Consider the following 25441-nt stretch of genomic DNA (forward strand, 5'->3'; position numbering starts at 1 on the left):
CTGGCTGGAGGTGGGCAGAGGCTTAGGTTAAAGATGCTGCCATCAGCTGTGTGGTCTACTTGGGAATAACACTGACAGAACAACTGATGGGCAGGACAGGAGGAGTGGAGTGGTGAGAAGGAGGACTCAGGTGATCCTTCCCAAGTAACTCGGCAGATGGTGCCATCAACTGCCATAAGAAACACTCCAAGGCGGCGCTGGTGATAGGTTTTAGGAGAGAAATCATGTAAACTAGCACTACTAAGGCAATGGTTGTAAGGAAATTTCAAGTTCTTTTCTTTTTTTTTTTTTTTGAGACGGAGTCTCGCTCTGTCGCCCAGGCTGGAGTGCAGTGGCTGGATCTCAGCTCATTGCAAGCTCCGACTCCCGGGTTTAGGCCATTCTCCTGTCTCAGCCTCCTGAGTAGGTGGCACTACAGGCGCCCGCCACCTCGCCCAGCTAGTTTTTTTGTATTTTTTAGTAGAGACAGGGTTTCACCGCGTTAGCCAGCATGGTCTCGATCTCCTGACCTCGTGATCCGCCCGTTTCGGCCTCCCAAAGTGCTAGGATTATAGGCTTGAGCCACAGCGCCCGGCCAGAAATTTCAAGTTCTTTTCTAGAAAAAAAAAGTACCGTTGAAACATAATTTCAAGAAAAATCAGGCCAGACACCGTGGCTCACACTTCTAATCTCAGCACTTTGGGAGGCCAAGGCAGGCAGATTACTTGAGGTCAGGAATTCAAGACCAACCTGGCCAACATGGCAAAATCTGGTCTCTACTAATAATATGAAAGTTAGCTGGGCATACTGGCATGCGCCTATAGTCCCAGCTACTTGGGAGGCCAAGGCAGGAGAATCACTTGAACCCAGGAGGCAGAGGCTGCAGTGAGCAGAGGTCCCGCCACTGCACTGCAGCCTGGGGGACAGAGTGAAACTATGTCTCAAAGGAAAAAAAAAAAAAGCAAGCTGGGTGCAGTGGCTCACGCCTGTAATCCCAGCACTTTGGGAGGCCAAGGTGGGCGGACCATGAGGTCAGGAGTTCAAGACCAGCCTCGTCAACACAGTGAAACCCCCTCCCTACTAAAAATACAAAAATTTGCTGGGTGTGGTGGCATGCACCTGTAGTCCCAGCTACTTGGGAGGCTGAGGTGGGAGAATCGCTTGAACCTGGGAGGCGGAGGTTGCAGTGAGCTGAGACCACGCCACTGCACTCTAGTCTGGATGACAGAGTGAGACCGTCTCAAAAAAAAAAAAAAAAAAAAAAAAGAAAAGAAAGAAGAAAAGAAAAACTAAATGGATATTACCTAATCATAATTTCTCCTACATCTTTTGGTTTGTCTACTTCCATCTATACTGCATTATTTGACTTAACAATGTCACCATACATCCGTATTTACACTTTGTAATTATTAGACACATGAGAAACAATTTCACTTGGGGTTCACAATAGGTCAGTGAGGCATTGCAACGGCCAGTTTATAAATAAAAACGTGAAGCTCAGGGCCAGGAGCAGTGGCTCACACCTGTAATCCCAGCATTTTGGGAGGCCTAGGCAGGCAGATCACGAGGTCAGGAGGTCAAGACCATCCTGGCTAACACGGTGAAACCCCGTTTCTACTGAAAATACAAAAAATTAGCCGGGCATAGTAGCGGGCACCTGTAGCCCCAGCTACTCAGCCTGTAGTCACAGCTACTCGAGAGGCTGAGGCAGGAAAATGGCGTGAACCCGGGAGGCAGAGCTTGCAGTGAGCCGAGATTGCGCCACTGTACTCCAGCCTGGGCAACAGAGCTAAGCTCCATCTCAAAAAAAATAAAATAAAATAAAATAAAAATAAAAAATAAAAATATGAAGCTCTGGGCCTCACAACTCAAAATTGGAAGAATATACAGATTCAAACCAGGGTCCTCAGCCAGAATCTCAGGGTTCTTTCCATACCTTACCTAACACATACAATGGTAAAACACCTCACAGCTTCAAAATGCTTTCATGTCCATTACTCACCTGATATATACATATATGTGAGTTTATGTGTGTATAAAACATGCATGCTGGCCGGGCGCGGTGGCTCAAGCCTGTAATCCCAGCACTTTGGGAGGCCGAGTCGGGCAGATCACGAGGTCAGGAGATCGAGACCATCCTGGCTAACACGGTGAAACCCCGTCTCTACTAAAAAATACAAAAAAAAAAAAACTAGCCAGGCGAGGTGGCGGGCGCCTGCTAGTCCCAGCTACTTGGGAGGCTGAGGCAGGAGAATGGCGTAAACCCGGGAGGCGGAGCTTGCAGTGAGCTGAGATCCGGCCACTGCACTCTAGCCTGGGCGACAGAGCGAGACTCCGTCTCCAAAAACAAAAACAAAAACAAAAACAAACATGCATGCTGTCTGTTCTTTTTTGAGATAGGGTCTTGATGTCACTCAGGCTGAAATGCACTAGTGCAAGCATAGCTCACTGTAGCCTTGACCTCCCAGCCTCAAGCAATCCTCCCACTTCAGCCTCCTGGGTAGCTGGGACCACAGGCATGCGCCACCACACCCGGCTTTTGTTTGGGGGGCAAGGGGGACAAGGTCTTGTTCTGTCACCCAGGCAGAAGTGCAGTGGCACGAGCAAAGCTCACTGCAGCTTCAATCTCCTGGACTCAAGTGATCCTCCCACCTCAGCCACCTGAGTAGCCAGGACCACGGGTGTACACCACCACGCCTGCCTAATTTTTGTACTTTTTGTAAAGACAGGGTTTCGCCATGTTTCCCAGGCTAGTCTCGAACTCCTGAGCTCAGGCAATCTGCCCACCTCAGCCTCCCAAAGTCCTGGGATTACAGGCATAAGCCACCATACCTGGCCACTTTTTTTTCCATAGAGATGGGGTCTTGCTATGTTGCCCAGGCTGGTCTCAGAGACTCCCAAAGTGCTAGGATTACAGGTGTGAGCCACTGTGCCCAGCATCTGCTCTTTTATATAAATAAGAAAATACAGACAGTAGAAATCCTTACCAGCACTGTCCAATAGAACTATCTGCAGTGGTGGAAATGTTATAGATCTGTGCTAAGACAAGGACATGTGACCACATGTGGTTACTGGGTACTTGAAACATGGCAAGTGCACTCGAATCTTTAATTTTAATTTAAATAGCTGCATATGGCTAGTGGCCATCATATTGCAGAGCATAACTCTAGATCCTTCCATTCTGACAAAGATTCTTCTCTAAACTCTGCTCCAGACACAAACCTTTGTCTCAGAAATCCCAGTGTAAGTGAAGCCAGACTCTCACTTTAAGTCAATTTCTTCTCAGTTTATTTATATCATTTCAAATGTCATGACAACCACAATATCCCAATTTATAATACTATAACATCAAGAGAATTACTGTCAAGTACACAGTTACAAAGAACCCCAATTAAAATAAGGTCTATTTAATTTGGTCTTAAATAGCTTAAATTTGTTTGAAGGGAATTCTAAGCAATGTTGCTTTGGACCTTTCATACTTTTTCTTTTTTTGAGACAAGGTCTCACTATGTCATGCAGGCTGGAGTGCGATGGCTTAACTGTAGCTTACTGAAGCCTTGAACTTCTGGGCTCAAGCGATCCTCCCACCTCAGCATCTTGAGAAGCTAGGCAAGTACACTACACCCAGTGGTACAGGCATGTACCACTACACCCAGCTAACTTTTTTATTCTTTGCAGAGATAGGGCCTTGTTATGTTGCCTAGGCTGGTCTCAAACTCCTGGCCTCAAATGATCCTCCCATCGTGGCCTCTCAAAGTGTTGGGATTGTAGGCATGAGCAACTGTGCCCAGCCGATATTTTCATTCAATGTATTCTGCCATGCCCTGTGGCAGTACTCTTCCGAATTTCTTTTTAATTTAGAAAATGTGGACAATCCTATGGATTACATGAATAAAAGTACTCAGATAAATGCAAACTATAGTCCCCACAATTCAGATGGCCATTTTTTAAAACAAATTTTCAGAATTTGTATAAACATAAAGGTTTTCTTTTTTTTTTTTTTGAGACAGTCTCACTCTGTCACCTAGGCTGGAGTGCAGTGGCACGATCTCAGCGCACTGCAACCTCCACCTCCTAGGTTCAAGCAATTCTCCTGTTTCAGCCTCCTGAGTAGCTGGAATTACAGGCACCCACCACCATGCCCAGCTAATTTTTATATTTTTAGTAGAGACAGGGTTTCACTCTATTGGTCAGGCTGGTCTCAAACTCCTGATCTCAGGTGATCCACCCGCCTCGGCCTCCCAAAGTGCTGGGATCATAGGCATGAGCCACTGTGCCCGGACACATGCACTCCAGCCTGGGCGACAGAGCAAGGCTCCGTCTCAAAAAAAAAGATAAAATTGAACAAAATATAACAAGCAATGATTAGCTGGAATGATTAAACTGTAACTGCTATAATTTTCAGTTTTGCAAAAGAGCTCAATGTTGTTTACAATAGTTTACTTTCTATACCAAAAATAAATAAATAAATAAAAATAAAGCCAGGGCCAGGCGCGGTGGCTCACACCTGTAATCCCAGCACTTTGGGAGGCTGAGGCGGGCAGATCACAAGGTCAGGAGATGGAGACCATCCTGGCTAACACGGTGAAATCCCGTCTCTACTAAAAATACAAAAAAATTAGCCGGGCGTGGTGGCGGGCGCCTGTAATCCCAGCTATTCGGGAGGCTGAGGCAGGAGAATAATGAGAACCCAGGAGGCGGAGCTTGCAGTGAGCTGAGATTGCGCCACTAAGACTGAGACTCCGTCTTGAATAAATAAATAAATAAAAATAAAGCCAGAAAGTGCAGAATGTTCGGTTTTAACAAGCACCAAACTATAAAAGAAGATGCCCCTTACAAAACAGCAAGGACGCCCAAGGAGTGTTCTTGTACATCCAGAGCCCCGAGCACAGTGTCCAGATGGGATAAGTTCTTCGCAAGGAGTTCCCCACTCTTGTTGATCAGTTCACAAAGCTGTGTCATTTGCCCTGGAAAACAGAAACAACACTATTGCATTTTAGCTACAGCACTAACTAAACTAATGGAACTCTAACCACAACTTTGTGCTTCAGAGCCTGAAGTGCCCAAAAAGGATTCTTACATCTCCTTCATTTCAGATGAGGATCCTGAAGGACTGGAGGGGTGAATCAACCTATCCATGGTCTCAAAACGAGTTAGAGATTACCTGGACCTCCCACTTCTCTCTGACTCTGAATGTTTCACCTTTTTCTCTATTCTCTTTTCCAGTCTCCCAAGCCGAAATGCAAATGTTACTATTAACAGCTCTCTGCATCCAAATGATTTAATTTTTCTTCCTAGGTCTCTCAGCTCCATTTCTTTCTCTCTCCCCTCTCTGCCCTAATTCAGATCCTCATCATTTTTTCTCTGGATTACATCATAAATCTTTTTTTTTTCTTTTTTTTGAGACGGAGTCTCACTCTGTCGCCCAAGCTGGAGTGTAGTGGCACAATCTCGGCTCACTGCAACCTCCGCCTCCGAGTTCAAGCGATTCTCCTGCCTCAGCCTCCCAAGTAGCTGGGATTATAGGCTCCTGCCACCGCACCTCGCTAATTTTTCGTATTTTTACTAGAGATGGGGTTTCACCTTCTTGGCCAGGCTGGTCTTGAACTCCTCACCTTGTGATCCACCCACCTCGGCCTCCCAAAGTGCTGGGATTACAGGCGTGAGCCACTGCGCCCAGCCTACATCACAAATCTTCTAAATGGTCTGCCTACTGTGATCTTTCTCTCCTCCAACCCACACTCCATATTAGTACTGTCAGTTCTAAACTGTGCATTCAGTCAAGTTACTCCAATGACTTTAAGAAGTGCAAACATCTCAGACTGGACTAAGGCCCTTCAGTAACTGGTCCCTTCTATCTTTCCAGCCTTATCTCCTCCTACTTCCCCTCACACACCTACTCTCTGATTACAGCAAGCTCAGAAAATCAACATTCTATCTTCTCTCCTCTTTATGCTTCTACACATGGCTGTTTTCTGTCCTTCTCCCCCACATCCTCTGCTATGAACTGAGCCTCATCCAGCATTCAACAATCAACTTGCGGCATCTCTGGACCCTCATCTCAGCTCCCTTCCTCATGGCTAAGCTGGGTATCTGCCCTCTCTGCCTCGCATGGGACTGTGGTGGTTAGGTAATTCAGTAAACTCAGGTGGAGGGACTGTCCCTCTCTCCAGCTCTAGAATACAACACTTGCTTAGCAGCTCATCAAGCAGCTACTTGTTGAATTAATCTCCTAATTGATCTATTTTTCCCCTATACTGCAATAGTATGTTTGTTTTGTCTTGTTTTTTGAGATAGGGTCTCGTTCTGTCGCCCAGGCTGCAGTGCAGTGGTGTGATCACAGCTCAAAGCAGCCTCCACGTCCTGGGTTCAAGCAATCCTCCCACCTTAGCCTCCTGAGTAGCTGGAACTACAGGTGTACGTCACCATGTCCATCTTATTTTTTAAGTTTTTTGTAGAGACAGGAGTCTCGCTATGTTGCCCAGGCTGGTCTCTAACTCCTGGGCCCAAGTAATCCTCCCACCTTGGCCTCCCAAAGTGCTGGGATTAGAGGCGTAAGCCACCATGCCCAGCCTGCAATGCTACACTTTAACAACTAAGGTACAGAATCTATTAATAATTAGGCCTCAGCCGGGTGCTGTGGCTCACACCTATAATACTAGCACTTTGGGAGGATAAGGTGGACAAATCTCGAGGTCAGGAGTTCAAGACCAGGCTGGCCAACATGGAGAAATCATCTCTACTAAAAATACAAAAATTAGCTGGGTGTGATGGCACACACCTGTAATCCCAGTTACTAGGGAGACTGAGGTGGGAGAATCCTTGAAACCGGGAGACGGAGGCTGCAGTAAGCTGAGATTGCACCACTGCACTCCAGCCTGGGCAACAAAGCAAGACTCCGTCTCGGGGGGAAAAAAAAATTAGGCCTAAATTGGTACCTCGAAGTAGACCCATCAATTTTGACAATTACTCTCATGAAGATACGATGGTCACACTCTAGCTGTCTTTCTGGTAACAGCAGGGATACATTTAAGACCATGGGCATTAACCTCAAGTTTCCAACTTCTCTATTTCTGCAGAGCAACTGCATAATCTTTTCCTTACTAAAAGAATACAGCATAGTATAAAGTTTAAAATACAAGTGACTATAGCTAGGTACTTTTGATAATTTAACACTTTTCAATTTGATACGTTTTACTGAAAGCAAAGGAAACATATTACACACATGCATTACAAAACAAAAATAAAACAGCTGTGATCTTATTAGGTATCACCTCTTGAGATCACACAGATTTAACTGGGAAATACCAACTCATCTTCATTGTATTACAGATCTCACTGGTAAGTATGAAGTAACTTCTTCTAGTTGAATAATTTGCCTTTTAACCCATTACTCTAAATATATTAACAATAATTTGTAGCACCCAGAAATAAGCACTGCAATCCATTAGTTCTCTACTAGTTAACAATCAGTGCCAAGTTGAGACTGATATAAAAGCTGGGTCACTGTAGAATCATTAGATAATTAATTAGTGCAGGGCCAAGGGCAGAGTCAAAAAAAAGCTTAAGTGTCACAGAGTGCATCTGAAATCAGTCCAACCAGAGATGTGGGCAATAAAATTCTTTTATTTATTTCTTTATTTTGAGACAGAGTCTCACTCTGTCTCCCAGGCTGGAGTGCAGTGGCGCGATCTTGGCTCACTGCAAGCTCAGCCTCCCGGGTTCACACCATTCTCCTGCCTCAGACTCCCGAATAGGTGGGACTACAGGCTCCCGCCACCACGCCCGGCTAATTTTTTGGTAGAGATGGGGTTTCACAATGTTGGCCTGGCTGGTCTCCAACTCCTGACCTCAGGTGATCTGCCCGCCTTGCTCTCCCAAAGTGCTGGAAATACATGAGTGAGCTTGGTCTCCCAAAGTGCTGGAATTACATAAGTGAGCCACCACACCTGCCTGGCCTGAAACTCAAAGATTTCCTATGCAGTGAGTGTGAGGCACAGCAGCCAACAGCAATGAAAGTTACCATATTTATCTCTGTCTAGCAAACTGTTCCTATAGCATCCTATAACCTGATGCCCACAACAGCCCTAGTTCTGTTTTATAATTAAGAAAATTGGCCCAGGGAAATTAAGTGGCTCACACAAGAAGTGACCAAGACAGGATTTCAACCTGAAGTTTCTAACTACACTACACCCCAGGAAGGAGAACACTAGGTATTTGTGGCATAAATTAAACCAGTGGTTCCTTTATTCATGGAAAAAGCAAGCCTGTGCCTTCCCTGTGAACCTAATTTCTATTAATAAAAAGGAAAAAGAGAAAGAACTCACTATTAAATGCAGCTCCATATCAGATCATTTGTCTTACACCAGTGAGGTAAAAGCACCCCTCCATTTTTACAATGGAGATACAAAAGACTCAGAGATTAAAGGTGACTTGTCCAAGGTCATGCAGCTCCTAGACCTTTACAATTAATGACGGTAACAATAATTTGCAGCTGCTTTTATTGCACCCCTTATGACAGTCACTGTTCCAAGTGCTTTTACATGGCTTCTCTCATTGAATCTTCACAACTCTATATAAACTAGGGACCTATTTTGCGGACGAAGAAACTGAAGCACGGGATAGTTAAAGGGGCCTTCACAGCCAGCATCTAATTATTCTAATTTCGGGTCCAGAATTTGGTACATTAATATGCAATGAATGAACCAAACAACGTGGAAAGTGAGAGCAAAATCATCACAATTCTACCCCTAAAAATGGAGTCCTGGCTGGGCGCAGTGGCTCACACCTGTAATCCCAGCACTTTGGGAGGCCGAAGTGGGCAAATTGCTTGAGGTAAGGAGTTTGAAACCAGTCTGGCCAACGTGGTAAAAACCCCATCTCGGCTGGGCGCGGCGGCTCAAGCCTGTAATCCCAGCACTTTGGGAGGCCGAGGCGGGCGGATCACGAGGTCAGGAGATCAAGACCATCCTGGCTAACACAGTGAAACCCCGTCTCTACTTAAAAAAACAGGCCGGGCGCGGTGGCTCAAGCCTGTAATCCCAGCACTTTGGGAGGCCGAGACGGGCGAATCACGAGGTCAGGAGATCGAGACCATCCTGGCTAACACGGTGAAACCCCGTCTCTACTAAAAAATACAAAAACTAGCCGGGCGAGGTGGCGGGTGCCTGTAGTCCCAGCTACTCGGGAGGCTGAGGCAGGAGAATGGCGTAAACCCGGGAGGCGGAGCTTGCAGTAAGCTGAGATCCGGCCACTGCACTCCAGCCTGGACGACAGAGCCAGACTCCGTCTCAAAAAAAAAAAAAAAAAAAAATTAGCCGGGCGTGGTGTCGGGCACCTGTAGTCCCAGTTACTCGGGAGGCTGAGGCAGGAGAATGGCGTGAACCCGGGAGGCAGACCTTGCAGTGAGCCGAGATCGCGCCACTGCACTCCAGCCCTGGCTACAGAACAAGACTCCGTCTCGGGGCGGGAGAGTGGGGGGTAACCATCTCTACAAAAAAATACAAAAAAAAAAGCCGCGTGGGCTGGCCGCGGTGGCTCACGCCTGTAATCCTAGCACTTTGGAAGGCCGAGGCCAGTGGATCACCTGAGGTCAGGAGTTGGAGATCAGCCAGGCCAACATGGTGAAACCCTGTCTCTACTAAAAATACAAAAATTAGCCGGGCGTGGTGGCAGGCGCCTGTAATCCCAGCTACTCGGGAGGCTGAGGCAGAACAATCGCTTGAACCCAGGAGGCGGAGATTGAGGTGAGCCGAGATCGCACCACTGCGCTCCAGCCTGGGAGACAGTGAGACTCCGTCTTAAAAAAAAAAAAGCCGTGTGAGCTGGCAGGCGCCTGTAATCTCAGCTACTCGGGAGGCTGAGACAGGAGAATCGCTTGAACCCGGGAGGCGGAGGTTGAGGTGAGCCGAGATCGTGCCACTGCACTCCAGCCTGGGAGACAGAGTGAGACTGCGTCTCAAAAAACAAACAAACAAACAAAAAAACCAGCTGTGTGAGCTGGTGGGCGCCTATAATCTCAACTACTCGGGAGACTGAGATAGGAGAATCGCTTGAACCCGGGAGGCTGAGGTTGCAGTGAGCCGAGATCGCGTCACTGCACTCCAGCCTCGGCGACAGAGCGAGACTCTGTCTCAAAAAAGAAAGAAAGAAAGAAAAAGAAATGGAGAGCTACGAGCGAGAGCTTCCGCAGCATTCTGTAGGACCAAAATAGGCGCACGGGTTCCCGAGCGTGCGCCGCCTGGCAGCGGAGCTGGCCGAGGCGAGCCGCAGAGACAAGGCACCCAGAACCGACTCGCCTCCCGCCCGCTCCCGGCGGCCTAGTCAGCAGGCGGCGGAGCTGCGGCGAAGCTGACATGGCGGTGCGCCAATCACCGAAGGCAAGAGAGACAGAAGGGACCAATAGTCGCCCAAGATGTCGCCTGGCGGAAGTCACGCCCCCAAACTGTCAAGCAAAGCACCCGGTGGAAGGGGCCCAGGCCGGGGGGAGGGGGCTCCCGGCGGCCCGAGGGAGGGGAGGCCGGCCGGCGAGGACAGCGGAGCACGAGAGGGCTGCCTACACTTGGCCGCGCTCGATCCTGCCCTTATCTAAACGCCGCAACCCATAGCCCGGCCCCAGAGAATAGGCTCAGGACTAAAAGGGCTGTCCCAGCCATCCGTGCTGGCGCCTGGGGATGCAGGCCCGTCGCCTGGGGATGCAGGCCCGTCCCCGGTACCCGCCCATGCCCAGCCCGGCGACCTAGGGCCTCACCTTGAGCCGAGAGCTGCCGGACACTGTTCACGAACTGCTCCAGGGCAGACGCCATGTTTTCCCCCGGGCGGCCCGAGCGCCGAAGGCACCACGCGCGGGAAAAGGCTGCCGCTCTGGGAGGAGGGGCCGCGGCAAGCCACCTGAGGGCCTCGCGAGCGGCGACGTCACTTCCGCTGGTTCAAGCACCGCGAGAATCTACCTAGCTGCCAACCCGTTACTGTTTCCATGGAAACAGCCTCACTCGCCGTAGCCGGAAGTTAGCGTTCCATAGTCCCCGGCGTCTTCTTTCAGTGCACTTGTGAAATCCCTCCGCACGTTAAATGGGGATAGTGGGCAAAGGAAGGAACGAAACTCATAATTAAGCAAGTATTCTCTGGTTCTGGATTTTGCTAGAGAGGCCCTGCGGCTTTCCACCTGGACAGATACTTCAATGAAGCACGACTTAGTTGCTACGTCTCCCATGAGATTTTCCGCGTGATATTAGACTCTGGAGCCAAGCAGCCTGGGTTCAACTGCCTTTTCTACCACTTAGTAGCTGTGTGACTTTGAGCAAGTCACTTGACCGTGGTGAGCATTGTTTTCCCCATCTGTAAAATCTCAATGTCCTTAACTACATAAAACACTCAGGACAGCGCATAGCACATAGGGAGAACTATAGTTATTCATTCAAGATGTACGTTGACGTAAAAAAGTAACACCACACACAAAAAGAAAGTGAATTGATTTTCCCCATCTGGGATTGATGTCTCCCTCCTCCACTTGTCCCCTAAAGCACTTCGTTCTTCTCATGTTGCACTTCTACTGTGTTGTAGAAATGTGTCTCTATAGTCCATGTCATAACTGTAAACCAAAAATAAAAGTCTAAGCCCCCAACTGACTGGTGGACCCTATCCTAAGCCAAGGACATTCCAGTTTATCCTGAAAAACTAGTTCAGGCCATGATGGGAAGTGGTAGTCAGACATGCCTCACAAACATCAACACAGAGACCTTAAGACTGGTAGACTCAAGACCGGTAAGAAATATTTACAATCTATTCTATCTGAATCCTGCTACCTGGAAGCCTCATCTGCATGATAAAACCTTGGTCTCCACAACCCCTTATAATCGTAACCAGCTATTCCTTTCTATTTACTTCCAGGTCCTTAGATAATAACTCTTTCAACCAATTACCAATGAAAAAATCTTTAAGTCTACCTATAAGGTGGAAGCCCCCCAACTGCCCCGAGTTGGCCCGTCTTTCCGGACCTAACCAATGTACATCTTACATGTATTGATTGATGACTCATGTCTCCCTAAAATGTATAAAACCAAACTGTACCTGACCACCTTGGGCACATGTCCTGAGGAGCTCCTGAGGCCGTGTCATCATCTCATCCTTCACCTTGGCAATATAAACTTTCTCAATTGATTGAGACTGGTCTCAGGTACTTTTGGTTTACAGATCCATTGCTTCTAACTGGCATGGAGTTCCTTAAGGTCAAAGATCTCTCTTACTAACCTTGATTCCCCTTTAGGGCCCAGTGTAAGATTTGCTGCATAGTAGGGACTGAGGAAACAAACATGCATTTAAAAATTTTATCCAACATTTGTTTACTGACACTTACAAAGTGTTCTACCAGGCACTAGAAATACACTGGTAGTAAAAACAGTCTTGGGGCCTGGCGCGGTGGCTCGTGCTTGTAATCCAGCACTTTGGGAGACTGAAGCAAGTGGATAACTTGAGGTCAGGAGTTGGACACCAGCCTGGCCAACGTGGTCAAACACCATCTCTACTAAAAATACTACAAAAAATAGCTGGGCTTGGTAGCCTGTAGTCCCAACTACTTGGGAGGCTGAGGTGGGAGAATCACTTGAACCTGGGAAGTGGAGGTTGCAGTGAGCTAAGATGGTGCCTCTGCACTCCAGCCTGGGTGGCAGAGCAAGAATGTGTCTCAAACAAAACAAAACCAAACAAAACAAAACAGTTTCGGTCCTTCTCTCCTGCAGATAACACATGAAGACCCTAGAGAAAAGGAGTTAGTGCTCCGAAGGAATGGAACATGGTTCTATAAAATCATGTCACAGAGGATATTGACCTGGCCTGGGAGAAACGGAAGGCTTTCTTGAGGAAATGGCATAAACTGAGCTCCGAAGAAAGAGGAAGAGTTAGTTTGTTTGTTTGTTTGTTTGTTTGAGACGGAGTCTCTCTCTGTCGCCCAGGCTGTAGTGCAGTGGCGTGATCTTGGCTCACTGCAAGCTCCGCCTCCTGGGTTCCTGCCATTCTCCTGCCTCAGCCTCCCGAGTAGCTGGGACTACAGGCGCCCGCCACCACACCTGGCTAATTTTTTGTATTTTTATTAGAGATGGGTTTTCACCATGGTCTTGATCTCCTGACCTCGTGATCCACCCGCCTCAGCCTCCCAAAGTGCTGGGATGACAGGTGTGAGCCACCGCGCCTGGCCAAAAGAGGAAGAGTTAATAAGATAAAGGAAGAAATATTTCTGAGTGAGAGGACAGTATGGTGCTAAGACCCTGCATGTGAAAGGAGCATCCTAGTTGAGAATGAAGAACTGAAAGAATGTCTTTGTGGTTGGAGGGGAGTGGTTTGTAAGGTGGACAGGGGCCGGGTTATGTAAGCTGTGTTAAAGGTACTGGACTTTTTCCTGAGAAGATTGGGAGGACTGGAGAGTTTTATGCAAGCAGGTAGCAGGATCAAATTTGCATTTTAAGGCCAGATGTGGTGGCTTTGAGAGACTGAGGTGGTTGGATCACAAGGTCAGGAATTCGAGAGCAACTTGGCCAGTAAGATGTAACCCTGTCTCTACTAAAAATACAAAAAATAGCCAGGCATGGTGGCGTGTGCCTGTAATCCCAGCTATTCGGGAGGCTGAGGCAGGAGAATCGCTTGCACCTGGGAGGCGGAGGTTGCAGTGAGCTGAGATCAGGCCATTGCACTCCAGACTGGGCAACAAAGAGACTCAACTTCAAAAAACAAAACAACCACAACAACAACAAAAACTGCATTTTAAAAAGATTCATCTGGCTTCATGTGGATAACCTGGGAGACAGGAAGCTATTGCAGTAGTCAACATGAAATATAACAGTAATAATTATACCTTAAATAGTTATACCTTGAATGCTAATAATTATACTCTTGCCAGGAGTTTGAGACCAGCCTAGACTACAGAGCGTGACTTTGTCTTTACAAAAAAATTTTTTTAAAAACTAGCTGGTTGTGGTGGTGCATAACTGTTGTCTCAGCTACTCTGGAGGCTGAAGTGGGAGGACCAGTTGAGCCCAGGAATTTGAGGCTGCACTGAGCTATGATCTTGCCACTGCACCCCAGCCTGGGTGACAGAGTAAGACCCTGTTTCTTTAAAATAAATAATAATAATAATAGTTCTCTTGAAAGTGTAGATAAATTCACCAGGATAAATTGGTGAACTTGAGACATGTTTAGATGAATAACTATAGCACTTGTACTCTAAGATGGAAATGTTCCTGAATGTTCTATGGAAGCAATTGGTCCTTAATCTTTGATCACTTGCAACACACAAGACAGACATTTTGACTTACGGGACAAATTTCCATTGGATATACGTGGATTTTGGTGAAAGCCAAAAATGTTGAAGATAAATAAAGAACTACAATGATTCGGCCGGGCGCGGTGGCTCAAGCCTGTAATCCTAGCACTTTGGGAGGCCGAGACAGGTGGATCACGAGCTCAGGAGATCAAGACCATCCTGGCTAACACGGTGAAACCCCGTCTCTACTAAAAAATACAAAAAACTAGCCGGGCGAGGTGGTGGGCGCCTGTAGTCCCAGCTACTCGGGAGGCTGAGGCAGGAGAATGGCGTAAACCCGGGAGGCGGAGCTTGCAATGAACTGAGATCCGGCCACTGCACTCCAGCCTGGGTGACAGAGCGAGACTCTGTCTCAAAAAAAAGAACTACAATGATTCAAAGTAGTCACAGCTACTAATAATACTTTGATTATTTATTTATTTATTTATTTATTTATTTATTTATTTATTATTGCCTATTTAGGTTGTGGCAGCTGCTCTCGAAGTGTGATTCTACCAGTCAGCAGCATCAGTGTCATTTGAGATTTCCTTGGAAATGCACGTTCTTGGACCCTACTGTAGACTTCCTACATCAAGAGCTCTGAAACTGGGCAGGGAGGCTCATGCCTATAAACCCAGCACTTTGGGAGCCTGAGGCGGGTGGATTGTTTGAGGTCAGGGGTTCAAGACCAGCCTAGCCAACATGGCGAAACCCCATCTCTACTAAAGATACAAAAATTAGCCGGGTGGTGGTGGCACACACCTGTCATCCCAGGTACTTGGGAATCTGAGGCAGGAGACTCGCTTGAGCCAGGGAGGTGGAAGTTGCGGTGAGCTGAGATCGTGCCACTGCACTCCAGTCTGGGCAAGAGAGTGAGATACTGTCTCAAAAAAAATAAAAAATAAAAAAGTGATTCCCTGATTCCCAGCAATCTGAGTTTAACAAGCCTGCAGGTAATTCTGATGATGCTAAATTCTGAGAGCATCTGGACTGTGGGCTCCAGATGAGCAAGCATACAAACAACACTCATTTCAAAACAGCTAAAAGTAATTCCACCTTTCTCTTTCCTCTCAAAAACAAATGACTGAAAGAGATGTGATTATAGGGATAAACCTGAATATATTCTAACTTGGTTTTTTTTGTTTGTTTGTTTTTGTTTTTTTTGAGATGGAGCCTCGCTCTGTCACCCAGGCTGGAGTGCAGTGGTGCGATCTCAGCTCACTGCATGCTCTGCCTCCCGGGTTCACGCCATTCTCCTGCCTCAGCCTCCCGAGTAGCTGGAACTACAAGGTGACTGCCACCACACCCGGCTAATTTCTTTTTTTTTTTTTAAGTAGAGATGGGGTTTCACAGTGTTAATCAGGATGGTCTCGATCTCCTGACCTCGTGATCCACCCGCCTCGGCCTTCCAAAATGTTGGGATTACAGGCGTGAGCCACCGTGCCCAGCCTCTAACTTGTTTTTTTGTTTGTTTTGTTTTTTATACAGTCTCACTGTCACCCAGGCTGGAGTGCAGTGGTGTGATCTTGGCTCACCTCAACCTCTACCTCCCAGGTTCAAGTGATTCTCCTGCCTCAACCTCCCAAGTAAGCTGGGATTACAGGCGTGTGTCACCACGCCTGGCTAATTTTTGTATTTTTAGTAGAGATGCGGTTTCACCATGTTGGCCAGGCTGGTCTCAAACTCCTGAGCTCAGGTGATCCGCCCACCTCGGCCTCCCAAAGTGCTAGGATTACAGGGATGAGCCACTGTGCCTGGCCTCTAACTTGTATTTATTTATTTATTTTTTGACGGAGTCTCACTCTGTTGCCCAGGCTGGAGTGCAGTGGCACAATCTTGGCCTACTGCAAGCTCCGCCTCCTGGGCTGATGCCAGTCTCCTGCCTCAGCCTCCCGAGTAGCTGGGACTACAGAAGTCCGAGACCACACCCGGCTAATTTTTGTTTTGTATTTTTAGTAGAGACGGGGTTTCACCATGTTAGCCAGGATAGTCTCGATATCCTGATCTCGTGATCCACCTGCCTCGGCCTCCCAAAGTGCTGGTATTACAGGCCTAAGCCACCAGGCCCAGCCCTCCAACCTGTAGTTTTTTTAAAGCCAGACTTTTGTAAAATCTGGCAATTACTTGAGAACGCCTCACAAGGAATGATGGCTCAGCGGTGGGTGGAGATGATACATTTACTCTTTTGTTCTTTTATTCTTTGAACACACATTTACTTTGTATCAAGTATGTGTCAAGGCTTTGCCAGATGCTGGGAATGTGTCTGTGAACAAGATAGAAAGTCCCAGGTCACATGAAGTTCTGGTTTGGAGAGTAAAATAATAAGCAAGCAAATACATAATTTGGATAGTAATATGTGTTATGAAGAAAATAAAGCATGGTGATGGGCGTATAGGAAGGTCAGGAAATGCTTCTCTGAGCCCTCAAGGATGAGAAAGAGCCAGTTAAGAGAGATGTGGGGCCAGAGTTGGAGACAGACGGATATGCATGGTGGGCGAAGGTCTTAAAATCCAAACAAGCTTGGTGTGTTTCAGGAAAAAAAAAAAAAAATGCCAGTGCAGCTAGAAAATAGTGAATGAGGAGGATCCTGGTGTGTCTCACTTGAGAAATGCTTGTCTATAGCAATCCCAGATTTGTCCAGATTTTTAAATGCAAAGCATTTTTGGATTCAGTAATGTCTGCAAATTTTTTCAAGTGATGACTTGTAAAAAAGGAATAGTAGATAGCACTTGGGGAGGGGCAGGAACAGTGTCAGGCACTGTCGTAAGCACCTTCTACATTCTCCATTTCTCTCTCTTTCTCCCTTCCTTCCCTCCCTCCCTCCCTCCCTTCCTTCCTTCCGTCCTTCCTTCCATCCTTCCTTCCTCTCTCTCTCTCTCTCTCTCTCTCCCCTTTCTTTCTTTTGAGACAGGGTATCACTTCGTTGCCTCAGCTGGAGTGCAGTAGCATGATCTTGACTCACTGCAACCTCTACCTCCTGGGTTCAAGAAAATCTCGTGCCTCAGCCACCCAGGTAGCTGGGATTTCAGGCATGCACCACCATGCCCGGCAAATTTTTTTTATTTTTATTTTTAGTAGAGACGGGGTTTCACCATGTTGGCCAGACTGGTCTCAAATTCCTGACCTCAGGCAGTCTACCCACCTCGGCCTCCCAAAGTGCTGGGATTATAGGTGTGAGTCACCATGCCCAGCCAAGTTTTGTATTTTTAGTAGAGACAGGGTTTTGCCATTTTGGCCAGGCTGGTCTCAAACTCCTGGCCTCAAGTGATCTGACTGCCTTGGCCTCCCAAAGTGCTGGGATTACAGGTGTGAATTACCACAGCTGGCTCTACAGCAGTTTGTAGGCCTTGTCTCCACAATAATCCTTCCAGGCAGGTGCTATTGTAGAATCCTCCAGGCTGTTCACAAATATTCCATTTATTTTCCTCTCACCCCCTTAGAATGTTGTTATCACTATGTGACTTTATTTGACCACTGAAACACAAGTAGAAGGGGCATGTTTCACTTTTGGGTGAGAGCTTTAAGTGTCAGGGCACCAAGATAGGATGGGCCACCTTTCTGAACCCACACTGGAATATGTGTGTGTGTGTGTGTGTGTGTGTGTGTATAACAAATTACCCCCAAACATAGAGGCTTAACATTTTTTAATTCACAAACAGTTATTATGTCACAATTTCTGTGTTTCAGGAATTCTTCCATGGCTTAGCTGGGTGCCTGTGCCCCAAGGTCTCACACAAGGCAGCAATTGGATATTATCCAGGGCTGTGGTCTCATCAGAAAGCTCAACTGGGAATAGTCTGTTTCCAAGTTCATTTACATGGTTGCTGGAATGATTCAGCTACTCATAGGCTGCTTGACTGAGGACCTCAGTTGCTTGCTGGCTATTGGCCAGGGACCTTGCCCAGTTGCTTGCCACATGGACTTCTCCATAAGGGAGCTCAGAACATGGCAGATGGATTCTCAGAGAGAGAGAAAACAGAAGGGAGAGGAGCGGGGAAGAGGGCAGGGAGAGGAGGATAGAGAAGGGGATGGGAAAGGGAGAGAAGTAATGCTAAAGTCATAGGCTTTTTGTAACCTAATCTTGGAATTGATGTCCCATCCCTTTTGCCATAGTGTATCCATTAGAAGTGAGTTGCTAGGTGTAGCTGATAATCAAGAGCAAAGATGTTCCAAAAGCATGACAGGAGGTAGGGCTTGTTGGGAGTCATTTTATTTTATTTTTTATTTTGTTTGTTTATTTATTTATTTTGGATATGGAGTCTCACTCTGTTGCCCAGGCTGGAGTGCAGTGGCATGATCTCGGCTCATTGTAACCTCCACCTCCCTGGTTCAAATGATTCTCCTGGCTCAGTTTCCTGAATAGCTGGGACTACAGGTGGGTGCCACCATGCCTGGCTAATCTTTTTTTTTTTTTTTTTTTTTTTTGTAGAGACGGGGTTTCACCGTATTAGCTAGGATGGTCTTGATCTCCTGACCTCGTAATCCGCCCACCTCAGCCTCCCAAAGTCCTGGGATTACAGGCATGAGCCACCATATTTATTTAGAGACAGAGTTTTTGCTCTTGTTGCCCAGGCTGAAGTACAATGGAGCGATCTCGGCTCACCACAACCTCCGCCTCCAGGGTTCAAGTGATTCTCCTGCCTCAGCCTCCCGAGTAGCTGGGATTAGAGGCATGTGCCTCCACGCCCAGCTGGTTTTGTATTTTTAGTAGAGACAGGGTTTCTCCGTGTCGGTCAGGGTGGTCTCGAACTCCTGACCTTAGATGATCTGCCTGCCTTGGCCTCCCAAAGTGCTAGGATTACAGGTATGAGCCACTGCACTCAGCTATTTCTTTATTTTGAGACTGAGTCTTGCTCTATCACCCAGGTTGGAGTGCAGTGGCGCAATCTTGGCTCACTGCAACCTCTGCCTCCCAGGTTCAAGTGATTCTGGGAGCCATTTTAGAGGCCCCCTACCACAATGAGTGGGAAATAAACTATTGTTAAGCCACTGAGATTTTGGCATTGGTATTGCCACATAACCTAGCCTGTCATCTGACACAATGTTTACCTCCCATTGTTCAGAAACTGATGCTCAGCAAGATTAAGGGATTTGGCCAAAGATATATAGCAGGTACTGGCAGCACTAGGATTAAAACCTATGTCTGTCTGACCTCAGGCCCTGAGTTGTTGTTTTTTTTTTTTTTTTTTTTTTTTTTTACATAGTCTCTGTCACCCAGTCTGAAGTGCTGTGGCATGATCTCAGCTCACAAGAAGACTGATCTTGAACTCCTGGCCTCAAGTGGTACACCCACCTCAGCCTCCCAAAGTGCTGGGATTATAGGCATGAGCCACCGTGCCTGGCCTCCAGGTCCTGAGCTTTTAGTCACTGTATGGGAAATGTGAGGATAGGAAAATTATTCAATTTCAGTCCATGGGACAGTAGCAACATTTCATAGTAGCTGTTGATAAAATGTGATACATTTTGACGTGATAGGGCCCATTGACTGTGTGGGATGAGAGGATGAGATAGACAAGGACACACCCCACAATCTTGTAATCATTTCCTGCAATATAGCCACATTCCCAGATATATTCATAATTGTTCTACTAGCTTAGCCGGTCCATGTTTCCATCCACAGCCACATGCAGAATCTGCTTCTTGGGAGGATGGATACATTCCAGCGACAATGTGTGTGAAGCCATTTGTCAACCCCTTCCTGTGACTATTGAGTCCCTCAAGGCCAGAGAGACTGCAACTTACCCAAGGTCACATAGCAACCAGTGGCAGAGGTAGGACTACATTGCCAGCGTCCCCATCCAAACCTCTTTTCATGATAGCATATGGCAACCAAGCAGGTATCCACATCCTTCATAGGCCAACAACACTGGTGCATCCATATGAGCAGCACATTGCCCACAGCTGGGAGGCCGAGCAAGTGCCCTTTTCCCTATTGTCTGGAGGATCTGCTATCCTTTCCTGCCACTTCTACCTTTTTTTTTTTTTTGAGACAGAGTCTCGCTCTGAACCCCAGGCTGGAGTGCAGGTGGCACGATCTCGGCTGACTGCAACCTCTGTCTCCTGAGCTCAAGCGATTCTCCTGCCTCGGCCTACTGAATAGCTGGGATTATAGGGGTGAGCCACTATGCCCGGCTAATTTTTGTATTTTTAGTAGAGACGCGGTTTCTCCATATTGGTTAGGCTGCTCTTGAACTCCTGACCTTGTGATCCACCTGCCTCCACCTCCCAAATTGCTGGGATTACAGGCATGAGCTACTATGCCCAGTCACTTCTACCTTTAAGATATGTAAAGCCTCTGATTCCTTGCACCCCCACACAACTTCCATTCTAGCCTCCATCTCAACCCCTCGGAGATCTGGACTGTACTACCCAGGACTCTCAGTTGCAAGTGGCAGAAAGCACAGTTAAGACTGTTCACTGCAGCCTTGAACTCCTGGGCTCAAGCAATCCTTCTGCCTCAACCTCCCAGAATGCTATGCTGGAATCACAAGTGTGAGCCACTGTGCCTGTTCCTTTTTTTTTTAGATGGAGTCGCCCAGGCTAGAGTGTAGTGGCACGATCTTGGCTCACTGCAACCTCCGCCTCCCGGGTTCAAGTGATTCTCCCGCCTCAGCCTCCCAAGTAGCTGGGATTAGGGACACCTGCCACTATGCCCAGCTAATTTTTTGTATTTTTAGTAGAGAAGAAGTTTCACCATGTTAGCCAGACTGGTCTTGAACTCCTGACCTTGTGATTTGCCTGCCTTGGCCTCCCAAAGTGCTAGGATTACAGGCATGAGCCACGGCGCCTGGTACTCCTTTTTTTTTTGAGACAGTCTCGCTCTGTCACCCAGGCTGGAGTGCAGTGGTGCAATCTGGGTTCACGGCAACCTCCGCCTTCTGAGTTCAAGCAAATTCTCCTGCCTCAGCCTCCCAAGTAGCTGAGATTACAGGCATCTGCCACCACGCCTGGCTGATTTTTGTATTTTTAGTATGGCGGGGTTTCACTGTGTTGGCCAGGCTGGTCTCGAACTCCTGACCTCAAATGATCCACCCATCTTGGCCTCCCGAAGTGCTAGGATTACAAGCGCGAGCCACCACACCTGGCTGCCTGTTCCTTTTTTGTTGTTAAATAGCATTGTGTTATATGGATGTATCACAATTTGTTTAACTATCACATGTTGATGGACACTTGGGTTGTTCTACTTTTTAGCTCTTTTTTTTTTTTTTTTTTTTTTTTGAGACGGAGTCTCGCTCTGTTGCCCAGGCTGGAGTGCAGTGGCCGGATCTCAGCTCACTGCAAGCTCTGCCTCCCGGGTTCATGCCATTCTCCTGCCTCAGCCTCCCAAGTAACTGGAACTACAGGCACCCGCCACCTCGCCCGGCTAGTTTTTTGTATTTTTTAGTAGAGACGGGGTTTCACCATGTTAGCCAGAATGGTCTCGATCTCCTGACCTCATGATCCACCTGTCTCGGCCTCCCAAAGTGCTGGGATTACAGGCTTGAGCCACTGCGCCTGGCCTTTTTTAGCTCTTTACAAAGGAAGCTTCTAAGGACGTTTGTGTACAAGTCTCTATATAAACATATCTTCTTTCCTCTTGGGTACACATCCAGGAGTAGAATAGCCAGCTTATACAGTAGGTATATGTTTCAATTTTTTTTTTTTTTTTTGTGAGATGGAATCTTGCTCTGTCACCCAGGCTGGAGTGCAGTGGTGCAATCTCGGCTCACTGCAAGCTCTACCTCCTGGGTTCATGCCATTCTCCTGCCTCATCCTCCTGAGTAGCTGGGACTACAGGCACCCGCCACTACACCTGGCTAAATTTTTTTTATTTTTAGTAGAGATGGGGTTTCACCGTGTTAGCCAAGATGGTCTCAATCTCCTGACCTCGTGATCAGCCCACCTCGGCTTCCCGAAGTGCTAGGATTACAGGCGTGAGCCACCACACCTGGCCTGTTTCAACTTTTTAAGAAACCATCCACATGTGTTCTAAAGTGTGTTTGCACAATTAATTTCTCATCCCACCAGCCGTGTGTGAGAATTCCAGTTCCTCCACATCTTTGCCAGCATTTTCTATGGGAAGTCTCTTTAATTTTAATCCTCCTAGTAGGTGTGAAGTGGTATCACACTGTGGTTTTAATTTGCATTTCATTGGACTAATGATATTGAGCATCTTTTCATGTGTGTACTGGCCATGGGTACATCTTCTTTGGTGAAATGTCTGCACTACTTTAATGATACCCCACAAATGTTGATGTATTATATTTATATTTAATTTATTAATTTATTGAAATAGAATCTCACTTCTGTCGCCCAGGCTGGAGTGCAGTGGCGCCATCTCGGCTCACTGCAAACACTGCCTCCTGGGCTCAAGCGATTCTCATGCCTCAGCCTCCTGAGTTGCTGGGATTACAGGAGTGTGCCACCATGCCCAGCTAATTTTTGTATTTTTAGTAGAGACGGGGTCTCACCATGTTGTGCAGGTTAGTCTCAAATTCCTGACCTCAAGTGATCCACCCGTCTTGGCCTCCCAAAGTGCTGGGTTACAGGCATGAGCCACCACACCCTGCTGTATTTTTTTTTCCGTATTTCTATTTTAATTCAAGTCAAATCACCTTCTAATGTTTCCTTTAATTTCTTCTTTGATCTGTGGGTTATTTAGAAGTGCGTTTTAGTTTACAAATATTTGGGAATTTTTCAGAGACCTTTCTGTTATTGATCCCTAATTTAATTCCACTGTGATCAAAGAACATACTTTGTGTACTTCTAATCCTTTAAAATGTGTTGAGGATTTTTTTACAGCCCAGATTATGGCCTATCTTTTTAAATGTTTTATATGCGCGGGAAAAGAATGTCTATTCTGCTGTTGTATGAATGTTATAGAAGTGTCAATTAGGTCAAGTGGGTTGACAGTGTTCTTTGAGGCTTCTATATCCTTACTTGTTTTCTGTCTACTTGTTCTGTTATTAAGATAGGAATATTATTATTATTTTTTTTTAAACAGAGTCTTGCCCTGTTTCCCAGGCTGCAGTGCAGTGGCATGATCTCGGTTCACAGCCACCTCTGCTTCCCAGGCTCAAGTGATTCTCCTGCCTCAGCCTCCTGAGTAGCTGGGATTATAGGTATGCACCACCATGCCCAGCTAGTTTTTGTATTTTTAGTAGAGATGGGGTTTGCCATGTTGGCCAGATTGATCTCAAACTCCTGACCTCAAGTGACCTGCCCGCCTCGGCCTCCCAAATGCCTGCCGGGATAACAGGTGTGAGCCACCGCTCCCGGCCGGAATATTAAAATATTTGACAGTAATTGTGAATATGCCTATTTCCCTTTGCAGTTTTATATATTATAAAAGGATGTTTCCTTTTATTCCACTTTTATAGTCATTTTAAATATATTATTCACATAACAAAATTCACCATGCTAAAGTGTGAATATACTATATACGTCCGTATAATACAGTACTATTTAAATTTAAATATATAATTCACATAACACAATTCACCCATGTTAAAGCTGTGTTGTGCAACCATCACCATTTAATTCCAGAGCATTTATATCACCTGCCAAAGAAACAGTATACCTATTAGCTGTCCTCTCCCCTCCCCTTCCCTCCCCTTCTCTTTTTCCTTTTTTTTCTTTTTTTTTTCTGTTGAGACAGTCTAGCTCAGTCGCCCAGGGTGGAGTGCAGTGGCGCGATCTCGGCTCACTGCAAGCTCCGCCTCCCAGGTTCATGCCATTCTCCTGCCTCAGCCTCCCGAGTAGCTGGGACTACAGCCGCCCGCTGCCACACCTGGTTAATTTTTTGTTTGTATTTTTAGTAGAGACGGGGTTTCACAGTGTTAGCCAGGATGGTCTCAATCTCCTGACCTCGTGATCCACCCGCCTCGGCCTCCCAAAGTGCTGGGATTACAGGTGTGAGCCACCGCGCCCGTTCCCCTTCTCTTTTTTTCTTTGAGGTGGGGTCTCACTCTGTTGCCCAGGCTGGAGTGCAGTAGTACAATCACGGCTCATGGCAGCCTTGACCACCTCAGCCTCTCAAGTAGCTGGGACCACAGGTGTGCACCACCACACCTGGCTAATTTTTGTATTTCTGTAGAGACGGGGTTTCACCATGTTGTCCAGGCTCTTAGCAGTTAGTTTCAATTTCACCCTTCCCACAACACCTGGCAACTACTAATCTACTTTCTGCCTCTGTAGATTTGCCTGTATTCTGTACATTTCATATAAACAGAATCTTTTAATACGTGGCCTTTTGTAACTGGCTTCTTTCACTTAGCAAAACATCTTCAAGGTCCACCCATGTTGTGGCATGTGCCAGAGTTTCCTTCCTTTTCCAGGCCATTGTATGTACATACCACTTTGTGTTTATCCATTCATCTATCATGAATGGGTTGCTTGCACCTTTTTGTTTGTTTGTTTGTTTTTGAGACAGGGTCTTGCTCTGTCACCTAGGCTGGAGTCTTGCTCTGTCACCCAGGCTGGAGTGCAGTGGGGCAATCATAGCTGGCTGCAGCCTCTAATTGCTAGGTTCAAGTGAGTCTCCCACCTCAGCCTCCCAAGTAGCTGGGACTACAGGTGTGCACCACCACACTTGGCTAATTAATTTTTTTTTTTTTTTTTAGACGGAGTCTTGCTGTCGCCCAGGCTGGAGTGCAGGTTCATGCCATTCTCCTGCCTCAGCCTCCTGAGTAGCTGAGACTACAGGCGCCCACCACCACGCCCGGCTAATTTTGTTTTTGTATTTTAGTAGACACGGGGTTTCACACAGTGTTAGCCAGGATGGTCTCGATCTCCTGACCTTGTGATCTGTCTGCCTCGGCCTCCCAAAGTGCTGGGATTAAAGGCATGAACGACCACGCCCGGACATTTTTTTTTTTTTTTTTTTTTTTAAAGACAGAGTCTCCTCTGTCACCCAGACTGGAGTGCAGTGGCACAATCTCAGCTCACTGCAACCTCCGTCTCCCAGGTTCAAGCTATTCTCCTGCCTCAGTCCCCGGAGTAGCGGGGACTACGGATGTCCGTCACCATACCCGGCTAATGTTTGTATTTTTTTAGTACAGACAGGGTTTCACCATATTGCTCAGACTGCTCTTGAACTCCTGAGCTCAGGTGATCTGCCTGTCTCCGCCTCCCAAAGTGCTGGGATTACAGGCATGAGCCGTGAAGTTTGGCCAAAAAATCTTTTTTTAG

At 46.9% G+C, this 25441-nt stretch overlaps 1 protein-coding gene across 4 annotated transcripts in view; it reads right to left on the bottom strand.

Moving 5' to 3' along the window:
* COPS3 (COP9 signalosome subunit 3) overlaps positions 1-10901 on the bottom strand; it is a 38462-nt gene extending 27561 nt beyond the window's left edge. The window contains exons 1-2 of one of the 4 annotated variants that reach the window (XM_021928792.1): positions 10730-10901; positions 4817-4965 (exon numbers count right to left, since the gene is read on the bottom strand). Coding sequence is in view for 2 of the 4 variants with exons in the window: in XM_003912399.3 (XP_003912448.1) it covers positions 4817-4946; positions 10730-10784 (185 nt within the window). In the remaining 2 variants the exon portion in view is untranslated. The remainder of the gene's footprint in view (positions 1-4816; positions 4966-10729) is intronic. The other 3 variants (XM_017950383.3, XM_003912399.3, XM_021928791.2) reach the window with 3 other exon arrangements.
* Between the last annotated feature and the right edge of the window lie 14540 nt (positions 10902-25441).

This window comes from Papio anubis, chromosome 17 (assembly GCF_008728515.1).
Source record: "Papio anubis isolate 15944 chromosome 17, Panubis1.0, whole genome shotgun sequence".
Lineage (NCBI taxonomy): Eukaryota > Metazoa > Chordata > Mammalia > Primates > Cercopithecidae > Papio > Papio anubis.